The following is a 22337-nucleotide window of genomic DNA, read 5'->3' as shown; positions in this document are numbered from 1 at the left end:
AACTCTAGCTGAATCAGTAGCACAGTTAATACGACAAGCTCTGTGGATAAGTACTGGGACCCTAAATTCCCTAGTTTTCAATGGGAGCTACTATGAGAAACGTGAAGTTGTTGTTCTAAAGATAAGATAAAGATATTCAAAAGCTTATATGTCAGAAAAAAAGAGATCAGGAAAGAGGAAAGGCAGCATGTCAGAAAAGAGATGAAAATAGTGTGCATGTTCCGTGTTCCATGAATAAGGTAGGGGTGTGAGCATCAGCTAGAGGAGGAGCCTGGGCTACATGTTGGAATTAGAATGAAGTGTGATAGGCAGAAATAGCAAGAGATGGGTGAAAGCTGAAGGCGGCAGGCTAATAGGAAAGTCTAGGCTCAATCTAATGTTTATGTTTCAGTCTTGAGCTTGGTTTTAGTTTTGGCGGAAGGAACACTGACCAGCATTGCACCTCCCACAGACTCCTTTGCTATTTCGCTTACTCTCCTCCCTCTTGAGTGATGATGTGGTGGTTAGAGAATTTAGAAACCATGGTGAGGCTATTCTCTACAATCAAGGCAGTGGTATTCAGCAGCTGCAGGGCAGGAGAATGTGTCTCTCTTGCCCTTTTCACTGCATAACAGGAAGGGGAAGACTGAGGAAAGCATTAGGGGGCACCCACAAGAGCTGAGAAGATGCCAAGCTGGAACTAAAGGCTGACAGACAGAACAGACACTGAGTGCCCAAAATTGGTGCTGTGCCTTTAGGTTCAATTGTCATCAGCATCACTTATCTTTTTGGGAAAACCTCCAGGTACTGGGTCCTGCCTTAACTGCAGCCCCACCTCTAGAACGCTCATGGACTCAGGATCTGAAGTGGGCACAAAGCTCAGGGTGACAAAGGGCAAGGACAACAGCTTGGCTTCCAAATGGCTTGCATTTTTTTCCCAATGCCTCCTTCCCACTCTGAAACTGAATCCAAATTCCAACGTGGAAATGAAGTTTTTATTTTCTGTCCCCTACATGAGTTGTTGCTTTGATAGAAATAAGCATATCACTATACACTAAGTTCTAGGTTAAAAATTTGGGGGGGGGGGGCAGGAGTATATGGATAGATATTCATAAAATTTTCAGTTTTAAAAAGGTTTTGTGGAAATGAATAACAGTTATAAATACTTTTCTCCAATATGGAAGAAGTCCTCCCATACTCTCATACAGAACTAGATCCAACCTCTCTACCTGCCTCATAGTGTCTGAGCTAAATTAATACCACTAAATGTTTACATTTACAAGTTTAGTACCACATGCAAGGATTAGCACTACATACCCCCATTTGCAAGGGGGCATGCCGTCCTTATCACAGATATTTTACAACATATATGTAAGGCAGGGATTTAGTACTGCTAGCCAGAAGCTGCATGAGTTAAAAACGTTCATTTAACAATAACATTGCTTCAGTGGAATGGTAATAGAGAGACCTAGCATCTCCTCAGGCTATATCTTCTTCAACAGTATCATCTTTACCAGGAAGCATCCTAAGTATGGAGGATGGACAATCATCATAATGTTCATTGAACTGTGGAGATCTGTTGGATCCCATTCTCTTCGAACCCTCCGCCATTGAAGTCACTGATGCCTTTCACTCAGGACATTAGCCAGCTCTGATCAACACAAGGAAACCCTTAGGAGACTCAGTCACCTTCTACCTGAACGCAACCCATCACTCAGCATGGTGAAGCCGGCCAGGAAATATGTCAGTTCTGCCTCTGCCAACCATCCAAGTTCACATGACTGGGCATTCAGTTGAGTTCCCTTCCTCTGCTCTGCTAAGTAACTAATCCAGAGGTTCTCTACCAATAATGAGGACAGGGAACAGTGTTGTAGGACAGATTATAGCCTTTCCCTTCTCCTCCTCTCCTGAATAACCAGGAGTTACCTCCAGTACATGATGATTGAGTTAATTTGGCACCATGAGAGAAAATGAACACATTGATAGAAACTGATGGAGCAATACCACACCTCAAAAAAGGAAAGTCCTTGCTCATGGTGACCTAAGCAAAGTCTATCACACCCTATCAAGACAAATGCTTCAAATTAGCTGGTTGCTTTCCAGTAGCATTTGTCCTTATGTTCTCAGCGAACAAGATGGAGATGAAAACCATGTTTGGCTTTCTATTAAACTTGTACATTTTGGGAAAGAAGCAAGTTCATTCATTACTATAGCAACTAGAAACTTTCCATGGCAGGCTGTAGGTGAGTTTGAACGTAATGCTAATGAAGTCAAGGTCATAGCTTTGCTTCATTTTATGATGACATCTGCACACCTAAACTGGCTAGCTACCTTCTCATTACTTAGTCAAACAAGGGAACACCCGTGTAAGGCCAATGGCTGCAAATTCAGCCTTGCCACAGTTTCTGCAAGTGTGGTCTGAGGACCACCTGCATAAGAATTGTGTGAGAGTTTGCTTAAAAAAAAAAAAAAAAGCAGATTTCTGGCCCCACCCAAGACAAGGATGGGGATTGAAAGATACGCTTGTTCAAGTTTGAGAACCACTCCTCTTCAGGGTGAGCTCTGTGGGATGCTGCCCAGGCTTATCATTTCTATGGATAAAGCATTCTTGACATAACTCACCTGGGAAATCAGGGAGTGAGCAAAAACACAGTGCTCATTTTTCAACTTGAAAAGTGACCAGAAGAGCTTGTGGAAACTTTCTCATGAACATCAAAAAGTTCTCATCTTTCTTGGCTGTATTTTTCACAAAAAAATAATACTTTTTAGCTGTTTACTGAAGATTTTGCTGACTGATACTGTTAAGCCTCCTTGTGTACACTCAGTCTCAGAGCTTGCATTAAATTCTAAAAACTCTCCTCATCTTTAGGTAAAGGAAGTGAAATTGTTTGAACGTAGATTCCACAGCTTATCAGGGGACTAATTCAAATTTCAAGTCTCAAGTGACTGCTCTTGGGATGGAAGAGGTGGGGTACAGATCAGAGAATCCCCCCTCTGTGCTCTGAGGCAGGAGCACTCCCGATCCATCCCGAAGAGAGGATGATCTATTCCATTCTGAAGGAGAAATACCTTGGGATGTATAGTGATGTGCAAAAGTAAGGCCTGAGGCAAAATTCCTTGATGAAAGCGCTCCAGTAAGAAATGGATCATTAGATCAAGGGTTTTTTAATCTTTTCAACCACTCTACAGCTAAAAACCAGCTGTTTCAGGGAAGCTTATGAGCAGCTTTCTTGTACTAGTTCTCATCTGGTAAAGGCTTTGGGTAAAGCTCAGCTGGGTTGAACTGGAATGGAAGAAAAATGATTTGAAAACGTCCTAATAGAGAAAGCAGCTAACTCCTGGAGTGACTGCATTAGGACCACTTTGTAATCATTTGCTGAAATAATTTGGATGAAGAAAAACAAATTAATTCTCCATAGTGTGTTGAATTATTTAAAATCATCTATTTGCCGCATGCAAGGAAATTAAGAACAAACAAGATATTGTTCGCAAATGATTCGTAAAATGTTTCAGTTCGTATCATTTGTTCAGGCCACCAAAGAGACTGAAACTTTAAAGAATGAAACTATGGAATGAATGACTGAAAAGGAGAAATAAAATCGTCAACTTAAACGTCTGAAAATCTTAACTTCTAAAACAATTTTAAACATTTCCTTTACAAAACTCTCATGTGGCAGACAGGGAAACCAGACTTGAGAGGTTATTTTGCATAACATTTTACAGCAAGTGGGAGGGAGAGCAAAACCAGATCTCTCAAATCACTATCCAGTGTTCTTCATAAACAATAGTTTAATCTATGAATTATCAATATGCACATAACTTCTAAAGATCACATAAAAGGTCATAATCATGACAGGTTTTAAAACACCCATGCAGAATAAACATGATAGATGCAACATGGCTTGGGTTCTTTTTTGTTTTTTTAAGGAAGATTAGCCCTGAGCCAACATCTGCTGCCAATCTTCCTCTTTTTGCTGAGAAAGACTGGCCCTGAGCTAACATCCATGTCCATCTTCCTCTATGTTATACACGGGACGCCTACCACAGCATGGCTTGCCAAGCGGTGCCATGTCCGCACCGGGATCCCAACCAGCGAACCCTGGGCCGCCGAAGCAGAACGTACGAACTTAACCGCTGCTCCACCAGGCTGGCCCCAGCTTGGGTTCTTAAGGTGCAAATTTTAACACAAATGTAATGCCTCATTTTTCTTCCACGTAAAAGCAACAACTAGGAAAGAGATGTTCTCCTAATCACAGAAAAAAAGGCAAGTCTTTGTGATCTAATTAGTAAGTTCAGGAGTTGATGGAGGAAGAAAAAATACTGCTAATGGAGATCAAAATAGCAGCTCTTAGTCTGAAGAGCAAAGTACTAACAACGCTGCAGAGGAGCGCGGGTATGAATAATACCTACTCGGAATTCACCTGGGGCCATTTGCCTGCTGTGAACAAGTAAATGACAAACGAACAGCAGAGCTATGGTGCCACTTTACACGCTGAATAAATTCTTTGTGAAGATTCCCACCACTGAGGTACAGACTGTCTTTAAACAAAAGAGTGGGCTGATATTGCCTCAAGCAGCTAAGTTATCCCGACAGTATGAACAACTCAAGTAGGAAGGACAATGTAGACGAGGAGAGATCGCAGGGTTAAAAGGTTGGACTCTTTTTTCTTTTTAACTAGATCCTCACATCCAGCAAATGACAAACGCATTCATGAACTTGACATGTGTTGCACTCAACTTTTATGCTATTTCTTTGGATAGTTGTTTCCCTTTTCATCTCTTGACTGTTAGAAATAGCAGAGCATGAGGCTCAATGCGGAGGTAGAAATGGGAAGAAAACTTCTGGAAAGAGAACATTTTAGCTGCTAATTGAGAAGAACTGGAATGTGCAGCCACAGTTTTCAGAATCTTCGCACAGTTAGGATTGTATTATAACCCTTCGACTTGATGAATTCATGTATGGACCAATATGCAATGAGCCTTTTTATCCTGCCTGCACAGAACAATAATAGTGCCTGGCCCAGTTTGAACAACAACTCAATGTAGGGTAGCTTGTGAATGCAGAGAGCCTACCCTGGTCCTCCAGGACCCCACCAGAGGGCCAGCCCACTGTACATACAAAGCTGTACAGAACACGCCCAGCTACCTCTGTTCACCCCCACATGTTGGACAGCAAGGCTTGAACCTGCAAACAGGTACTCCGGCAGCTAAGAGAAAAAGAATGTCTGGTCTAATAGAATGACCATCCAGCTTCCATTTTCCTGCCTGTCACTGCATGGGCGCCATCCTCCAGAATATTGCCGGATTAAACCCATAAAGGCTGGTACCTCTGTTTTCTTGAGACAACTACTACTGTGTCATTTCCCTGCTGTATTATTTTTCCCCTTCTGTCTTCTCATTTCCTTAATGTTCTCACCTTCCCAATCTCCTGACCCAGCCCATTCCCCCTTCCAAATCTGCAGCAACACCTACTCCATGATCAACACTTTCCATCATCCACTCACTGTCTTCTCCCTGAATACTGCCCCACCAGACGAAACCAGCTCCTCCCAAAGGACGCACTTCCCTTGGGGATCTCCCAATTCCCACGGACTTCCCAATTGGGAATCTCATCCTAGTTCCCTGAGGATGCTCATTCTCACATACCTCAGGTAACTCAGGGTTAGGAGGTGAGGTCTGTGTCCTTCTCCGGCCCACAAGTTAACTCCTTCTTTAAGCTTTCTTCCCCTGGCAGCATCACCCTCCACTCCCTCCCTTATTGCTGTTTGTGTGTTTCCTGGACCTGCTCTTCACTGAAATTTCTAGCCCCTTTCCATTCTTGCTACTGGTGATTTGAACATTCACATTATTATTTGTTGTATTTGTTCCCCCAAAATATATGTTGACGTCCCAACCTCTGATATCTGTGAATATGACCTTATTTGGAAATAGGATCTTTGAAGATGATGAAGGTGAGGTCAGTAGGATGGAGTCGAAGCCAATATGACTGAAGTTTTTATAAGAGGAAAACAGCATGTGAAGACAGAGAAAAATGCGATGTGAAGATGGAGGCAGAGACTGTGGTCATGCCGCCATGAAACAAGGAGCACCTGAGGCTACCAGAAGGTGGAATGGGCAAGGAGGGATCCTCTCGCAGAGGGAGCACAGTTCTGCCAACACCTTAATTTCAGATTCTGGCCTCCAGAACTGTAAGGGAATAAATTTCTGTTATTATAAGCAACCCAATTTGTGGGAATGTGTTACAGCAGCCCTAGGAAATGAGTATACTCTATGAAAACTTGTTATATATTATGGCCTTTCAGTTATTTTGCTTCCTCTTTATCAATGGTCTTCTACACTTCAATTCAGCCACCCTCTCTCACGGTCATACACCCAGGTCCTGTTTTCAGCCCAGCTGCTCCACTCTTCACTTTCTGATTGACACATCCCACTGTCTAACCATCCACTCAAATCCACCTTGCTTGCTTACTCACTCAACTACTCTCATCATTATTTTTCTCTCTTATTCCTTTTCACTACCAGTCTCCTCCTATCTTTAGTCCTGTCCTCATTCAGCTTAACTTCCAAGATTTCATGGTCCAGTCTCCCCAACTCTTTTGCCGCTTTGTCCTTTATCACACTCACCTGGCAAACTTCAACCCTGGCGGAATTTAATTATTCACTTTCTTTGTGCCTGTGCTTGGAATGCTGAGGACTGCTGAAGAAGATGACATGATTCAGCAAATTGGCAGCACAAAAAACTCCTGGTTACCAAACTCAACTGGCCCTCAAGGCTGGGCCATCACACTGCTCAGCAATCCTACTACTCTTCTCTAGGCATCTCACTCTCCAAACTTTCTGCAGAAAACCTATAGATCTACTCCCATCCTTACCTCCTTTCTTCCTATTCAAAGCAATATGAGTTCTTCCTTTAAATGAAAGTCAGTTCCTCATCTCTATTTTTAATACCAACCCTTTCCACCACATCAGCAATTTTCACACTAAACCATCCCTACCCTCTCCTGTATCTCTTCCTTCTCCTTCTCCACTTGTACCTCCCCATCAGCATTTAAATAAGCTTAAGTCTTTCATACTACATTTCCTAAAAATATTTCCATCCTCAGACCCTCTCCAGCTATCACTTTCTCTCTTTCATAGATCTTTGCACTGGTTGTCTTTGACTTTCCTCCTACTATTCACCCCCACTAAAAAGCCTTCTGCCCTCATCACCCCTTTAAAAGAGCTCTCACCAAGACTGCAATTGGCCTCTATGTCACTACATCTAATGGACACATTCCATCCTCATATTGCTTGACCTCCAAGTGGCATTCTTGCTTAATGACTGTGTTCCTTCTTGACACTCTTCCCTTGGTTTCTATGACTTCTATGACATTACACTTGCTTATTTTCTCTCTGATTTCTCAGGATTCTCCTCCCTATTCTCTGTGCTGTATTTCTCCTCCCACATTCATTTTTAAATATTTACATTTTCCAGGGCCTCTTCTCTTTTATTCTTAATCCATATTATTTCCACTCACTCTCACAGCTTGATTTACTATCCTTAATCAAATATCTCCTAAATATTACCTCCACCTCAACCTCTCTTCTGAACTTCTTATCCATAGAGCCAGATGCCTGTCAAAATTTCCTTTTAGAAGTCTTCCAGGCATTTTGAATTCAATATGTCCCAAACTCAGTCCATAAACATCATCACCACCCTCTGTTGTAACTTACTCCTTCTCCAATATACCCTCTTTAATTAAATAATATGCCATCTACAGGCAGCTAAAGCCTGTAATTCTAGAGTTACTCTTGACTCCTCTCACTTCAATCCCCTTGCCATCCTATGAATTCCATTAACCACACTTGAATTCAATTTAATCCCTGTCTATTCATCTCCTTTTTACATATGAAGAACCTATACAGCTTCCACAAGGTAATGTTTTCCTCCGACAATCAGCACCTGTTCATGTTAAGCTCCCTTCCTTGCTACTTCAAAATCTGTGCCCTCACTCCCTCTCCTTTCTTTTGCATATGCCAAAGCTGCACTCGATTTAATCCCCTGACTAATAGTGTCATCTATTAGCTCTCTATCTTTTACAACCTCAATCTCTCCTTCTCTAGAGCATCCTTTCTCTCTACCTAGAAACATGCTTGTGTCTCTCATCACAGAAACTCCTTCTTGATCATCTAGATTCTGCTTCAACACCATTTTCTCTTCTTCCTTTGAACACTCAAAGAGTAGTGAATACTTACTCATGAAGTTCTGGTTCAGGTAAAGGAGAAGAAGCTTATATAAGAATTACCCTCTTGACAATAACAGCCATAAATTCTAAAATGATATTTTTTAAAAAACTGTTTGAAGGTACTGAAGAGTAATCTAAAGCTGGTGGGAGTATGACTCTTGAAAAATGGGAAGTCAACTAGGTGATATTCACATTTAATTAAATTTTCCCCTGAGGGCACTCCTCTGTTCATGGGACTCATGGGGGATAGATCTCAAGAAAAAAGCTGCTGCAGAGTCAGAGGCCTGAGTTTGGGGCTGTCAGAATGTCAGAAAATTGAGAAGGAGCATGCTGAAAAGGAGGGAACCACCATAGATGAAAACCCCAAATCAGCAGACAAATTCCCCTCAAGTTTTTGGCCAACTGATCAAATGCACAAGGTAGTATTCCAAGTATCCAATGGAAAGAAACAGCTGGAATGCTAAAAAAAGAACGAAGGTTTGAGCAGCTACTCAGTTTTGGAGTGTCAGAATTTGGTTTTCAGGTCTTTCTCTCTAGAGGGGTTAGGGATCACTTCAGATCTTCATTAAAGTCCAGTAGGGCTACATCCCAAGACCAAGGGCTATATCCCACAATTAAAGGCCAAACTAAAATAGGCCAAATCTCCACAAGGGCAAGGAGCACCACCGGTAGTTTAACTGCCTGCTAGAACAAAATACGATACTCTCCAGGAGAAGAAAAGAGAAACCACAATAACTACAAAATATCACCTACAATCTTCACTATACAATAAAATAATTAGTAGATATTCAAAGAAATAGGAAAATGTGACTCACAATCACGAGAAAACACCAGTCATTAGGGGCAGATCCACAGATATCCAGATATTGGCATTGGCAGTCAAGAATTTAAAATAACTATTAATGAATTTATCAGGAAAAAAATGAGAATAATAAAAGAACAGAATGAGAATTTAAGGAGAATATGTAAAACCTTAGAAATAAACTACTGGAAATTTTATAATTTTAAAATGCAATACAATAAAAAATTCATTGGAAGGAGTTAATAGCACATTTACATTAAAGCAAAGAATCAGTAAACACAAAAGTAAGTCAATAGAAACTATTCAAACTGAAGCACAGAGAGAAAAATTGTTGAAGAAAAAATAGAGTTTTAGTGAGCTATGGAACAATATAAAACAGTTTAATATATAAGTAATTGAAGCTCCAGAAGGAGAGAATAAATGTGGCAGAAAAAATATTTTAAGAAATAATGGCCCTAAAATTTCCAAACTTGATTTAAAAAACCCAAGAGATCCATAAAACTCAGCAACATCTGGGCAGGATAAATACAAAGAAAACTACCTTCAAATCCACCATTCAAACTGCCGAAAATCAAAGAAAAAATTCTTAAAACCTTCCAGAGAAAAAGCCATTACACATAGATGAATAAGATGATACCTAATTTTTATTAAAAAAAAAAAAAAAGGAGGCCAAAAGACAATAAAAGGCCATCTTTAAAATGTCAAAAGAAAAAACAAAAAAGTCAAACCAGGATTTTATATCCAGAGAAAATGTCCTTCAAAAATAGGGACAAAATAAAGACATTCTCAGTGAAACAAAAGCTGGGAAAGTTTGTCTGCAGTAGACCTGCACTACAAAAAATGTTAAAGGATATTCTTCAGGTTGATGAAAAATGCTGCCAGATGGAAATCTGGATCTAAAGAAAAGAATGAAGTAAACTCAAAATAGTAAATATGTGGATATTAGAGAAACTACTTTTTCCATTTCTTAATTTCTTTAAAAGACAATTGACTCTTTGAAACAAGAATAAGAAAGTATTGCACATTACATAACTGGTAGAAACAAAGTATATGATAATAATAGCAGAAAGGTTATAAGGAAAATGGTTTAATAGTAATTCAAGGGAGATTGTGATAAACTAAGGATTCATATTGTAATCTCTGAAGGAACCGCTAAAATATAATACAAAGTGGTAGAGCTAAAAAGCCAACAGATGAGATAAACTGGAATACTTAAAAAATATTTGACTTATCCTAACGAATGCAGAAAAGGATAAATCGGAACAAAAATCAGAGGGATAAAAAAAATCAAAAGATAGTAGACTAAAACCAATAGTATCAATTATTACAATAAATGTAAATGGACTGAACATGCCAATAAAACAGAGATTATAAAATGGGAGGAAAAAGCAATACCTAACTAAATGCTGTTTATAAGGGACATACTTTAAATACAAAGATGTAAAGATACAAACAAATTTAAAACATAAAGATGGAAAAAGAAATACCACACTAAAAGTAAACATAAGGAAGCTTATAACTGTATTGATATCAGTCAATGTATAATACAGGACCAAGGTTAAATAGAGACACTTGGTGATGACAAAAGGATCAAGTCATCAGAAAACAAACAAACAAAAATCCTAAATATATATGAGCCTAACAACAGAGCTTAAAATACATGAAACAAAACTGACAGAACTGAAGGGAGACCTAGACAAATCTTCAACCACAATTTTTAACACCCCTCTCTCTCAGTAACTGATAGAACAAGTAGCTACAATTCAGCAAGGATACAGAAAATTTGAACACCACTGTCAACCATTGTGATATTCATAAAACACCATATTCAACAACTACAGAATGTACAATTGTTTTAAGTACACAAGGAACATTCACCAAGATAGATCATACACTGGGCCATAAAATAAGACCCAGTAAACTGCAAAGGATTGAAATCATACAGAGTATGGTCTCTGACCATATTAAAATTAAGTTAGAAATCAATAACAATAAAAATATATATCCCACTGATTTTACTTTTTAAAATCATTGAGCCATTACCTAACCCTTTTCATCTAACGTTCCCTCTCTGAATGTCCTTTATATTTCACTTTTAGAGGTCACACACATCCTCCTGATCCTCAAATCCAGCCCTTTAAACTATTTAGTTAATTAATTCAGTACAAGGGTAACTTAACTGAGTTAAGTAACAGTTCCTGAGGACCTAATGTGTGTCTGGCCCTCTGCTGGGGATAATAAAGGCTATTGCTTAACTAGTACTTTGGGTGTGTCAGGCACTGTTGTAAGCACTTTACAATAATGAACCCTTGTAATTAATTTTTCATAATAATCTTATGAGATGGTTACAGTTTTAAAGATGCGGAAATTCAGGCGAAGAGAGGGAAGTCATTTGCACATGGTTGAAAAGCTTAAGCAGTGGAGCCAGAATTACCCAGGCAGTCTAGCTCCATGGTCATGTTTTTTAACCACTGTGCATAGTCTTTGACTTCAGTGCTCACAGACTGGGGGAGGGCAGAAGAAACAACAGGTAAACCATCGTAATTCAATGCAGTCGATCTTTTAACCCCCCCATTTACAGTGTTTTTGTGCCCTAAATCCTAAAACAGAGGCACTTAGTAATCTGCCTTATCTCCCTTTATAAACTTACTTTCCAGAAAATATACGATAACCTCATTTATACAGTAAAAAATTAGCTATAAAAATTTTAACACTGCTTCATGTGCTCTCTCAGAGCGTTTGCATTTTAATAGTTTCTGTTTGATTTAGGCAAAATACATATTTCTAACTTTGGAATGTCAGGCATTCAGAGGACAGATGCAGGAAGGCTGTGGGAGGGGGTATGGAGATCTGCCCAGGTATTCTTAAAATCGAACCACATGGAGAAATATGCCTTCTCTATCCTTAAGTAATTTGGATCCACGATACTCTTCATTGCTGAGTATTATCCAAATTAGACAGTGTTTGAATTTGGAATGAATAATCTTCAGGAAGTCACTCAACTTTGTCTAAATTCTTATACCTTTCTTCTCTATAAATAAGAACAATATTTGCTCCATAGGGTTGTAAAGGTTAGATGAGAGCATGTAAGCACCCACTGCAGTCTACGGCATAAAGCACATGATGCCTGATAAATGCTAAAAAAAAAAAAAGATGAAAACTTCAACTTGTAAGTCTCTTTATATTAGATGACAAGGGAGTTTTTTGAAATGTTTTCTAACAGTTTGGCCTTTTATAAGATCTCAAGTTCATAGAGAATATTACACACTAAGATATCAATCAGAAGCTTAAAGGAGAGTGTACAACCTCAGGCTGAGCCTCTGTCTCTGCAAACTTGCACAGGATTAGTTTTTTAGGAGCAAACACTAAATCTCTTTCTGAGCTAACGATAATAAAAGGAATAGAAAATAAGGTTTTTTCAGCCAAGAATTCTATCTTAATTAATGTCATCTACATAATGATGTTTGCACAATCACAGATGTTTAATCCTGGGGTGTGAGAGCCTATACAACTTTTCAGAAACCACAGCAGACCATTCTTCATTTTCAAAACCATACCAGACTATCCTTCATTTCAAATTCATTTCCTATTGTGAAAACAATAGGAATAAAATTTCCCCTGGAAATTTTCAGTTTGAAAATTGGGTTTGAAACTGGCTCTTTCATTTTGAATAAATCATGATCAGTAAGACAGACAAAGTGTTCTCCAACAGAGAGGAGGAATGTCATTCTGAGACACCAAGAGCCTGAAGACTTTAGACAGGCCACTGGCTTTTAAAGGGCACTAGGGTAAGATTTTCCACTTCATTAATTTCAGTTTCATCTCGTTGAAATCAGTGAAACAAAACAAACAAACCCTGGTCTGTTGAAACTGATTTTAAACAAAAAGTTCCCATAGTCTTCCTATTTTTTGATGATGATCTATAATTAAGGAAGGTGGAAATCAGGATTTAGAAAGGTGTTGGGGTTCCAGACACATCTGACAAGGCCACAGTAGTTAAATAATTGTCACCAATGAAGATTACTATGGGATAAGGCTTATGAGATTCTTTCCTCCTTCTGCATGAAAATTTGACCTTCGGTTAACTATCCAGTTTTGTTCCTGGGACAATCTGATAAAACTGATATGTTAATTATGTTACTAGGGAACACTGCTTAAGTGAAAATGATCCCTGATTGGTAGTCTGCATCTGGACTGGGAAGACTCTCAATGCCTTATAGGAAGCCACACCTTTGCAATTCCCCAAGTGTGATGACTCTTGTAGCTGGGGCCGTCCTTTGTGGGGACCCCAAAAGCTAGGCCTGTGGAGTTGTTACAAGATACATTGGCTTCTGTGGTACATGAGGCTTTTAAGTTATGGTGACTCACAACTGCCTGATGTGGACCTTGGCTCTTTGCACTTGAGGGTGCAAAGGATCCAGGGTGGGGGATTCAGAAGCCAACCCCTGGACTGCCAAAAGGATTCCTGCAGGAGTGCCTGACACTTCCCAGCAGGCAAGCTGTGGTTCCCATCCTACTGAGACATCTACTGACTGGTGCCAAGTGGCCTCTGAGAGACTTATGAGTCTGGATGTTAAGTTGAACCAAAAAGACACCCTCAGTGGGCAATACAGATACAAAATAGATGAGATAATACTAGAGGAAAAGTAGTAAATTCCTAGCTCTTGGGAACAGATTTTCCATTTAAAAATGATAGTAAATAAACATTTGCTGCCACTGATAAAATAAAGAAGCATAGGGGCCAGCCCCATGGGGTAGTGGTTAAGTCTGGTGTACTCTGCATTGGTGGCCAGGGTTCGTGGGTTCGGATCCTGGGTGTGGACCTACACCACTCATCAAACCATACTGTGGCAGCAACCCCCATATAAAGTGGAGGAAGACTGGGACAGACGTTAGCTCAGAGCTAATCTTCCTCAGGCCAAAAAAGAGGACTGTCAATAGATGTTAGCTCAGAGAGAATCTTCCTCACCAAAAAAATAAAATAAAATAAAGAAGCATTTCCTCTCCCTGTTTCCAGATCTCTAGTCATAATGCTGAGCCTTTTCTATAAAACAAGTCACCTTTTAAATCCTGGAGCTATGCTCATTTGAAAGAGAAGCTGAATAATGGTGCTTCCATCTATTAATATCTGCGTTTCAGGGGAACTTCAAAGCAGAGTGGGCCATGGCATATAGGAATCAAAGTCACAAGAGCTCTCCAAAGTGCTCAATAGTCTCTGGGTCCACAGCAAGTGTTGATATACTTTTCTTATTCTTCTACCCTCTCACTCCACACTTCAACATGACATCCTTTTCTTAGGGCTCGTACTCTAAAAATATCTTTTGAGCACCTTATCTCATCTCTTCTTGCTCAGAAGTCTTTCTCCCTAGAGTTCATCTCAATGTTATCTCTCTGAGTGTCAACTAGCTTGAAATACCCTTGACAAGGAATGCCCAAGGTCACTGGTTGGGTCTGTAGCTAACTGATAAGAGTGGTGTTTACATCTCTGCCTCACCCCCAGTGCAAGGCTTGGGAATATACTTTCTCACTTCATTGCATGACTTACGTTAGCTTCTCAGAACCTAAGAATGGCACAGCTAGTTGTGAAATTTGATGGTAAAGAATTAGGGGAAACATTTAGTGAAAAGAGAGGGAACAGGTCAGAAGAGACATGCGCATAGTTGTAGCTGACTGTAGGAAAGACTGAAGCCACAGAAAATGGATTCAACTAGCAGGTTGCACCCAGGAATGGTGACAGGAAATTCCAAATACCTACTCTGTCCTTTCCACGAACTTGACCCTGTTTCTCTGTGAGAAGCCTTCATGGTGCATTTTCCTCATACTGTATAAGAAAAATACGTACGTTCATGTGATGATAGTGGGTATGGCAACTGGAACAACTGGCATATCCTTTTGGGAAAGCAGTTTAATACTGCTCACGCTCTTCACACCTTTAATTCTACTTCTGGACATTTACTCCAGGAAGCAAAAGTAAACCAAGAAAACTACATATATGAATTTTTTTGATAACCATGGAGACTACGTAGCAATATGGAACTGGCTGAAACATTAAAGACAGACAGGTCTGAACATCCACTATGAATACAACTTTGAAAACATACAGGTGTGTGTGGACAAAGGCTAGAGTGAAAAACAAAAATGACAATAGTCACGACAAGGTGATAAAATTATGGGTAACATGTTACATCTCCTTTAAAAATTCTTTAGGCTTGTTAACTTGTTTTAAATTTAAAATGAAAAATTAAAATAAGAGCAATCTCTTAGTCAAGTGGGTGTTAGGAAGGATATTTTCTCATCTTTAATGCATTTGTGAGGAGTATGGGTCATTATTTTTATTCCTGCAGGATACAAAGCATTCTTAGGTTACAATATATAGTTGTTTTTAATCTGTTTTAGGTAACCTGGTTTAGGTAAAATTAAATCCTAACAGCCAACGATTATATACAGTTTACAATGTGCTAGGCAATTTCCATGTGCTAGGCCCTTCACATGTATTAACTCATTTAATCCTAATAAGTTTCTTATTAGGTAGTTGCTATTAAATTCTCACTAAGCAGATAAGGAAACTAAGCTCAGAAAGGTGAGGCACCTTGCTGAAGGTCCTAGCTTAGCTGGTGAGTGGTGGAGACTGGATTCAAACTCTGCCCGTCTGGCTTCAGAGCCTGTGCCCTAAACCACTGTCCCATGCCCCACTCACTGGATGACTAGGAAATGGCCCAACCGATTTGTAAGTCAGACCAACACTCCTTCCACTACACCAGACTGCACCTCATCTGGCAGATGAGAAAACTGAAAGCAAGGTTGAGTAACTTGCCCCTGGTCACATAGCAAGCTAATGGTTGAGAATAAACTTCCTGACTTCTAATCTAATGATCATCCTATTATCTCAGACTGCTGGGAATGAAAAGAAAAAATATCTAGCTAAGAACAAAAGCAAATGAGAAAAGACCTCAGGGAAATCAAGTCTAAGACCTTTAAAAAGATAAAAATCTTCCTTGTCTCTTTGCTCTGCCATTTATTTTAATGTGACTCTGTCCTACCAGTACTGGCCATAGGTGCCACTGGCAGATATCTGTATTCGTGGATCAGTGACCTACATGGGAGGGAGAAAGAGTGACAGAGAAAAGAGGGGCTCTGGGAGACGTGGCCATCATGGTGCACATCTGGTGTTGTAGGATTTGGTCAAACTCTGCATCTGTGTCTGCTCATGTGGAGAAATGACATGCCAATCAGGTGGGCTTATTGGAAAATGTAACCAGTTTCTGATTAAAACAAGGTTCTGTGAGAAGAACTGAGCTTGGAGGGGTGATGGTTAGCTGTGTGCCAGCTTGGCTAGATGACAGTCCTCAGTTATTCAATCAAACACTAATCTAGATTTTGATGTGAATATATTTTGTAGATGTGATTAACATCTATAATCAGTTCACTTTAGTAAAGGCAATTATCCTTGATAATGTGGGTGGACCTCATCCAATTAGGCCTTAAGAATAAAAACTGAGGTTTCCCGAGAAAAAAAATTCTGTTGCAAGACAGCATTAACTCCTGCCTGTTTCCAGCCTGCTGATCTGATCCACAGAGTTCAGACTTGCCTGCCCCCAAAATTGCATGAGCCAATTCCTTAAAATAAATCCATATCTATGTATCCACCTATCTACCCAGCTATCCGCCCACCCATCCACCCACCTATCTATCTATCTAGAGAAAGGGAGAGATCCTATTGGTTCTTTTCTCTGGAGAACCCTGACTGATCATAAAGGTCTTTCCAGGACTGCAAAGTCCTGTGAGAATGCTGAGCACAGAGATCTACTTGACATACAGATCATGAAGAGCAGAAATAGTCTGAAAATGGAGAAGAAAGGTTTGGCTGAAAAGACATGACATTACATGCCACCACGCAGGCAGGGACCAGAGCAAAGGTTCCTCTCTGCCCCCAGTCACAGCGGGCAGACAGTTACAACAATGTCAGCACAGTTAGAATTGAAAGGGGTGTACTGGCTGCGAACGCAGGCCCAAGCACCCATGAGTCCCTGTAGCAATAACATGACAGCTGGGAGGAAAGAACATGCACTCAGATTTCTGAAAATTAACAATAAGAACAGGCGTTCTGGGAATATTAAGAGAACCTCCTTGGCGAGGGCTGACAGTGACCTCAAGGCATCCCTGTGTCCTGGCGAACACTGACAGACAAGACACCTCCAATTCTTCACACTGCTCTAGGTTCCTACTGTGATGTTTCCTGGGCTGGGGAGAGTTATATTTTAAATCTTATCTGCTTCCCATTTAAAAAATATGTATGTCTTTCCCAATTTCTTCCTTATCACCCTCATCACCATCTCCCGGCAGCCCCATCCCATAAATGACTGCTTGGGATGCAAGGCGGAAGGTGCAAGGCAGGCAGTCAAGCTCACCTTGGCCTCTGAAGTAGGTTCCAAGAAGCACAGGCGATTCCCAAGTCCCTCGGCTGCCAGGCAGAACTTCCTTTGCTCCTTGTGAACGTTCGCAATGCACTGAAGAACCACTTCATCCTCCTGCCAGCAGAACAGAGACACAATGAGTGGCCAGGGACTGCCTTCCCATGCCGAGCCGGGCCCCTGAGTCACACTGTTGTATCTTTATCAGGTAAGCTGGCAATCCCTAATGAGAGGCACATGCTTTTGCATATTATATAGATAAAGGAGAATTTTTTATTCACATGCCTGGATTCAAACGGCATAACTGAGCACCTCCTCTGAATCAGAATCTACTCAGTTCTAGCGTGCGCTCAGCAGGAGCAAGTCAAGGAATGGACGTACTACGTACACGTGCAGCATGGGCCTCACTTCTGAGTGGTATAGGATGCACACAATCCAGGTGAGCAGGTATTTTCAACGCTTGAGTGGACGTGAAAGTAAATCCAAGCAATCTCTCCAAACATGAAATAAAACAGCAAGATGTGATTGAGGGAACAGAGAATACAGCAGAGATCAGAGAGAGGTGGGATTAGTGGAGGGAAAGTGTGTTTTGCGTCAGGTTGCGGAGGAGGCAAGAGACATGTTCTGGTTGGGGGAAGGGGTGTATGTGGCGGGTAACACATTTGCCAGAGATGACAGAAGGAAGCTGTGGAGGGTAACAGGAGACGAGTTTTAGACATACGGGAAAGGAAGGCTGAAAGATGCCTTGAGGATTCAGATTGGAAAGAGGAGCTGAAGGTCAAGTGGAGGAGCTATTCTGAATTCCCAGCAAGGGGACCTCCCTCGTATGCATCATTCCCAACAGCAGCCCTCCTAAAACTTCAGAGACCTTGTTTGAATGCCGTGCCTCTTGTTGATGGTCCAGGAACGAGGCTGACCGTCGTTTACACTTATATGCTCACCTCTTGCACAACCCTGCCTGAGACTGAGAGGAAGACATTTCCCTTACCAGTTCCTCTATTCTTGCTCCTCCAATCCACCAGTCCATACCCTCTATCCACCGCCAGAGACTTTGGGCTTCAAACATCAACAAGATCTCCAGGTGTGGTTAAGTTAAAGGAATAACCAGAGAAGAGCCAGCCGGAGATTCCTCCTTAGCAATTGCTCTCCTATTCCCGTCTCATCTCATATCCCCTGGTGCTAGTGTTTGTCTGGGAGTATCGGAAAGGCAGATTAAATACAAAAGACTGTGTCTACAATGTGCCTAGTCATATTGAAAAATAAAATCCTTCCACCTGGTGGGAACGTGAAGAGATTCAAACAGTAACAGACCCCAACAAAGATGTCTGCTGGTGCTCAGAAATTAGTCAGGGGCTCCAGCAAAATGCGAGAGCCCACAAATCACAGATGTATGAAAAGAAGATTAAGAAACAAAAAACCTCCACACTTTTACTAGTACTGAAATGTCACCATTCATCATTAAATTGAGTCAGTAATAAATTCAAGAGCCTCTTCTTATAGTGAAACCACAATTCATGGTGTTTGTTTGAATTGAGACAGAAGAAAACTCCAGAATATCACTGCTCTCAAAACATGGGCTTAGTGAAATCTCTGAAGAGAATAAAGTTTTTCCCCAGGTGGAGCCTCCCCCAGATCCGACAGTGACCAGGGGTGATACCATCCTCTTAAGGGGCAGAAGCGATGGTGGAGTTCTCTTAGTTGTCAAAATGACTGAGGGACGATACGTGTCCTGTGAAGCAGGGACCGTGGGAGTTCAATGGTCTGTACTGCAAGAGGCAGTTCTCAAAACTATAATTTTTCTGTCCAAAATGTCAAGAGGACTCCCTATTGAGAAATATTTAAGTATCTTCCACCTACACACAATTCACCAGTGAAAAACAGGCCTTTGGAAGTCACAGGAGTGTGTTTATGGACCAGACTTGTCACGAACAGGTGAAAGTAGACAAAGTTCTCTCTTCAATATGTGTCTTAGAGAGTCTCTTTCCATGATCTCATTTTCCATGCCCTTTCCACCCCAAGATGCCCAAACCACCTTGGCTTGACTTTGCACTAGCTGCCTTGGGGGTCTCTCTATTTGTCTTCTGAAATTGTCATATAATTCACATCCTCATAACCTAGGCTGCCAATCAGCTAATGCAATAAACGAATCTGCCCACAGCAAGCCAGACACCTGACACAAGTACCTTCCTAGGTTGGCACTCCGGGTAACACACAGATGGGTGTGTGACTCGGGGTCAAATTTACCATTCTCCAAACACTTTCACGTTTTTCCACATGCTGTCTGGAACCATACGCTCAGTGCTGACCTGACTGCAGACACCACCTGGAGAGGCAGCCTGCAACTGCCTTTGCTCCAGACAACAGCTATTATCTCCACAAACCTTCAATAGACAGACATCTGGAGCCTTTGAGTGTTTGACACTGAAATCTTCGCACTAAAGTTCCATTTGGAATGATAAGATGAGTTAATTCAACCCATCTCATTACTTTCCTCACTTCCTAGTAAAACACAGAACCCAAACCCCTCCAGTTACCAGCTCTACCTTGTTCACTCACCCTTGCACTGATGTATACAGTCTCCCCTCTCGTTATCTCTCTTCCTTTCTCCTTTTGCTTTAAATCAATCCTGGGAATTTCCAAAGAATACTATTTCCAAGGAAGCCCCTTTAATTGGAGATTGCAAATTCTTCCACGTTTGGTTTCTCCTCTCCCCAGCAGCACACATTCTCCTCACATCCCCCAACGCCAAACTCAGATGATTACTCTTCTACTCAGCTGCAAAAACTCTTCTCTTTTGAGGTGTGTGGCAACCAATCTCCACCTCTTCTTTGGTAATCTATCAACAGCCTAATTACTTCTCCCGCCAATTATCTGACTCTTAATGACAATCAGAAAACCTAATAAAATTTTTTGTGTGAATTCAACACACATTTATTGACTATCATCCAATGACAAAGTGTTCTGCTAGGACGCTGTGCACTACACCAGGTTTTCTAAGACAAGATCTGTGAATTCTGAGATAATAGAGCTGAGGGCAGAAAGGCCAGTTTGTGGACTTTCTCCATTCCACTTTAGCCATCATTTCAGGTAACTTCAAGGTTTATGTGGACAATCTATTTAAAACAAACACCTGACCAAATGACTTCCATTTTGTTCTAGTAACAGACTACGATGAACAATCCTTGTCGTAACCTAGGACAATTCCAATTTTAAAACCCAAAACTAGACTATCTTACTCCACGAACCCAATCTTCTCTCTGTCTTGCTTTATCATTCTCTCACCCTCACTATTCTTGCTCTCCTTCATCAAGACCTCCAGTTCCTAGATGGCACTGCCATCTCCTTATTTCCTCTACCCCAGGAAGGAGAATGACTGATTTCTTGATAGAGAAAATACCACACTTTGGAGTTTTGTTACACTATAAATTTCTGTGTTTTTTTGTAATACATTTTCAGCTTGTTTGAACTCCAATTTCACTGGAACAAGACCATTAAATTTTCCACTTTTCTGTACGACTCACAGCAGAGTCAACTCAGTCAGTATCAAATAACCACACCTCCCATCTATAAAAGAAAGGTAAACTAGAGAAAAAGTGCTAGGTTGGAGGGCACAATAATCAATAGTGGTAAGACCTTTCAGAACTAGCCTCTGTCCTTAAGGGTGAGGGGTACCAGTCTCTTAAGTTCCCAGGAAATAATATCTGTAAGATACATAAAGGTTTCCTGCTTTCTACCAAGTAAGTCAAAAGGTCTCTATCTGGCTTTTAAAAAAGTGTTCCCACCACAGCTGAGTTTTCCCTTCCACCTCTATTATCTCTCCTTCATTCCTATTGCCTTACTGTTTCCCAAATAAGTCTTGCCCAGCATCCATAAACGCTTCTTCTGGAAACCCCTCCATTCTTTTATTCAACTCTGGATTCTCCTAGTTCTCCTACCTTTCTGATGGATCCTTCCCATCGTCTCTTTCTCCTGCCACCCCTACATATAGGGATTGCCCAAGGATAGGTCTTTGTCCTTTTCTCTTAGCAATCTTACCCATTCTTCAGGCTTCCAGTTTTATTCTGTGGAGTTGTTATGCCAGCTGTACCTCCAACCTGGTGGCATTCTGACGTTCCAAATTTTCACCTATTCCTAGCTTTAGCCATCGATGTAGCAACACCTCAAACCAGTATGTCCCAATGCACCAAAACCTGCCTTTTCAGTCTGCTTTTATGTTCCCCATGTTTGTTAACGACCTCTCGGCAACCCAGGCGTGAAGATCAACATCCGCTGCCGCTGAGTCTTCCCTCCCTCCTGTCCTACAGCAAATGGGCCAGAGGAAGGAGAGACTAGAGGTCTGGAGACCAGGACAAGGCTATTACTAGACCCAGAACATTCTTCCTCTGCTCTGTTACCAGAGGCATAGTTCTGACCTTATCATCTGACTGCTGAAAATCCACAGTGGCTCTCTCCACTGTCCTTAAAACAAATACGTACAAATTTCTTGTTTCTGAGGACCTCCACTTTCCAACCTTCTTTCCCAACTTCTTCCCTTATAGTTCCTTCACCTTCTCCACCTCCATGCCTTAACTCATGCTGTCTCTAATCGTAAAGCTGCCCCAATTTGCCCTATTTTCCATGTTCATATATTACCTGTCCTTGCAAGCTTAGCTCAAATACCACATTCTTTTAGGAAGCCCCCTCCTCTCTCCAAACATCCATAGCAATATCACCACACTCTTGCTTTATGGTTGCTCACATGCATGCTTGATCCCCAAAGATATTATATAATTTGAAATGGCTAACATTTACTATAGTCTATATGACTATATGACAGGCACTGTGCTTTATGAACAACTGCCCATTTAAGCTTCACATCAACACTATGATGTAGGTGCTATTGATATCTCCATATAACAAATGAGGAGCCCCTGTACAGAG

General features: G+C 40.9%; 1 protein-coding gene across 10 annotated transcripts in view; it reads right to left on the bottom strand.

Moving 5' to 3' along the window:
* The window catches only part of RYR3 (ryanodine receptor 3), a 485038-nt gene that overhangs the window by 322833 nt on the left and 139868 nt on the right, over positions 1-22337 (bottom strand). For all 10 annotated transcript variants that reach the window (XM_070584420.1, XM_070584411.1, XM_070584464.1 and 7 more), the window contains exon 2: positions 17415-17534. In XM_070584420.1, coding sequence (XP_070440521.1) covers positions 17415-17534 — 120 coding nt within the window. The remainder of the gene's footprint in view (positions 1-17414; positions 17535-22337) is intronic.

This window comes from Equus przewalskii, chromosome 1 (assembly GCF_037783145.1).
Source record: "Equus przewalskii isolate Varuska chromosome 1, EquPr2, whole genome shotgun sequence".
Classification (NCBI taxonomy): domain Eukaryota; kingdom Metazoa; phylum Chordata; class Mammalia; order Perissodactyla; family Equidae; genus Equus; species Equus przewalskii.
This window is presented reverse-complemented; position numbering and strand designations above follow the sequence as displayed.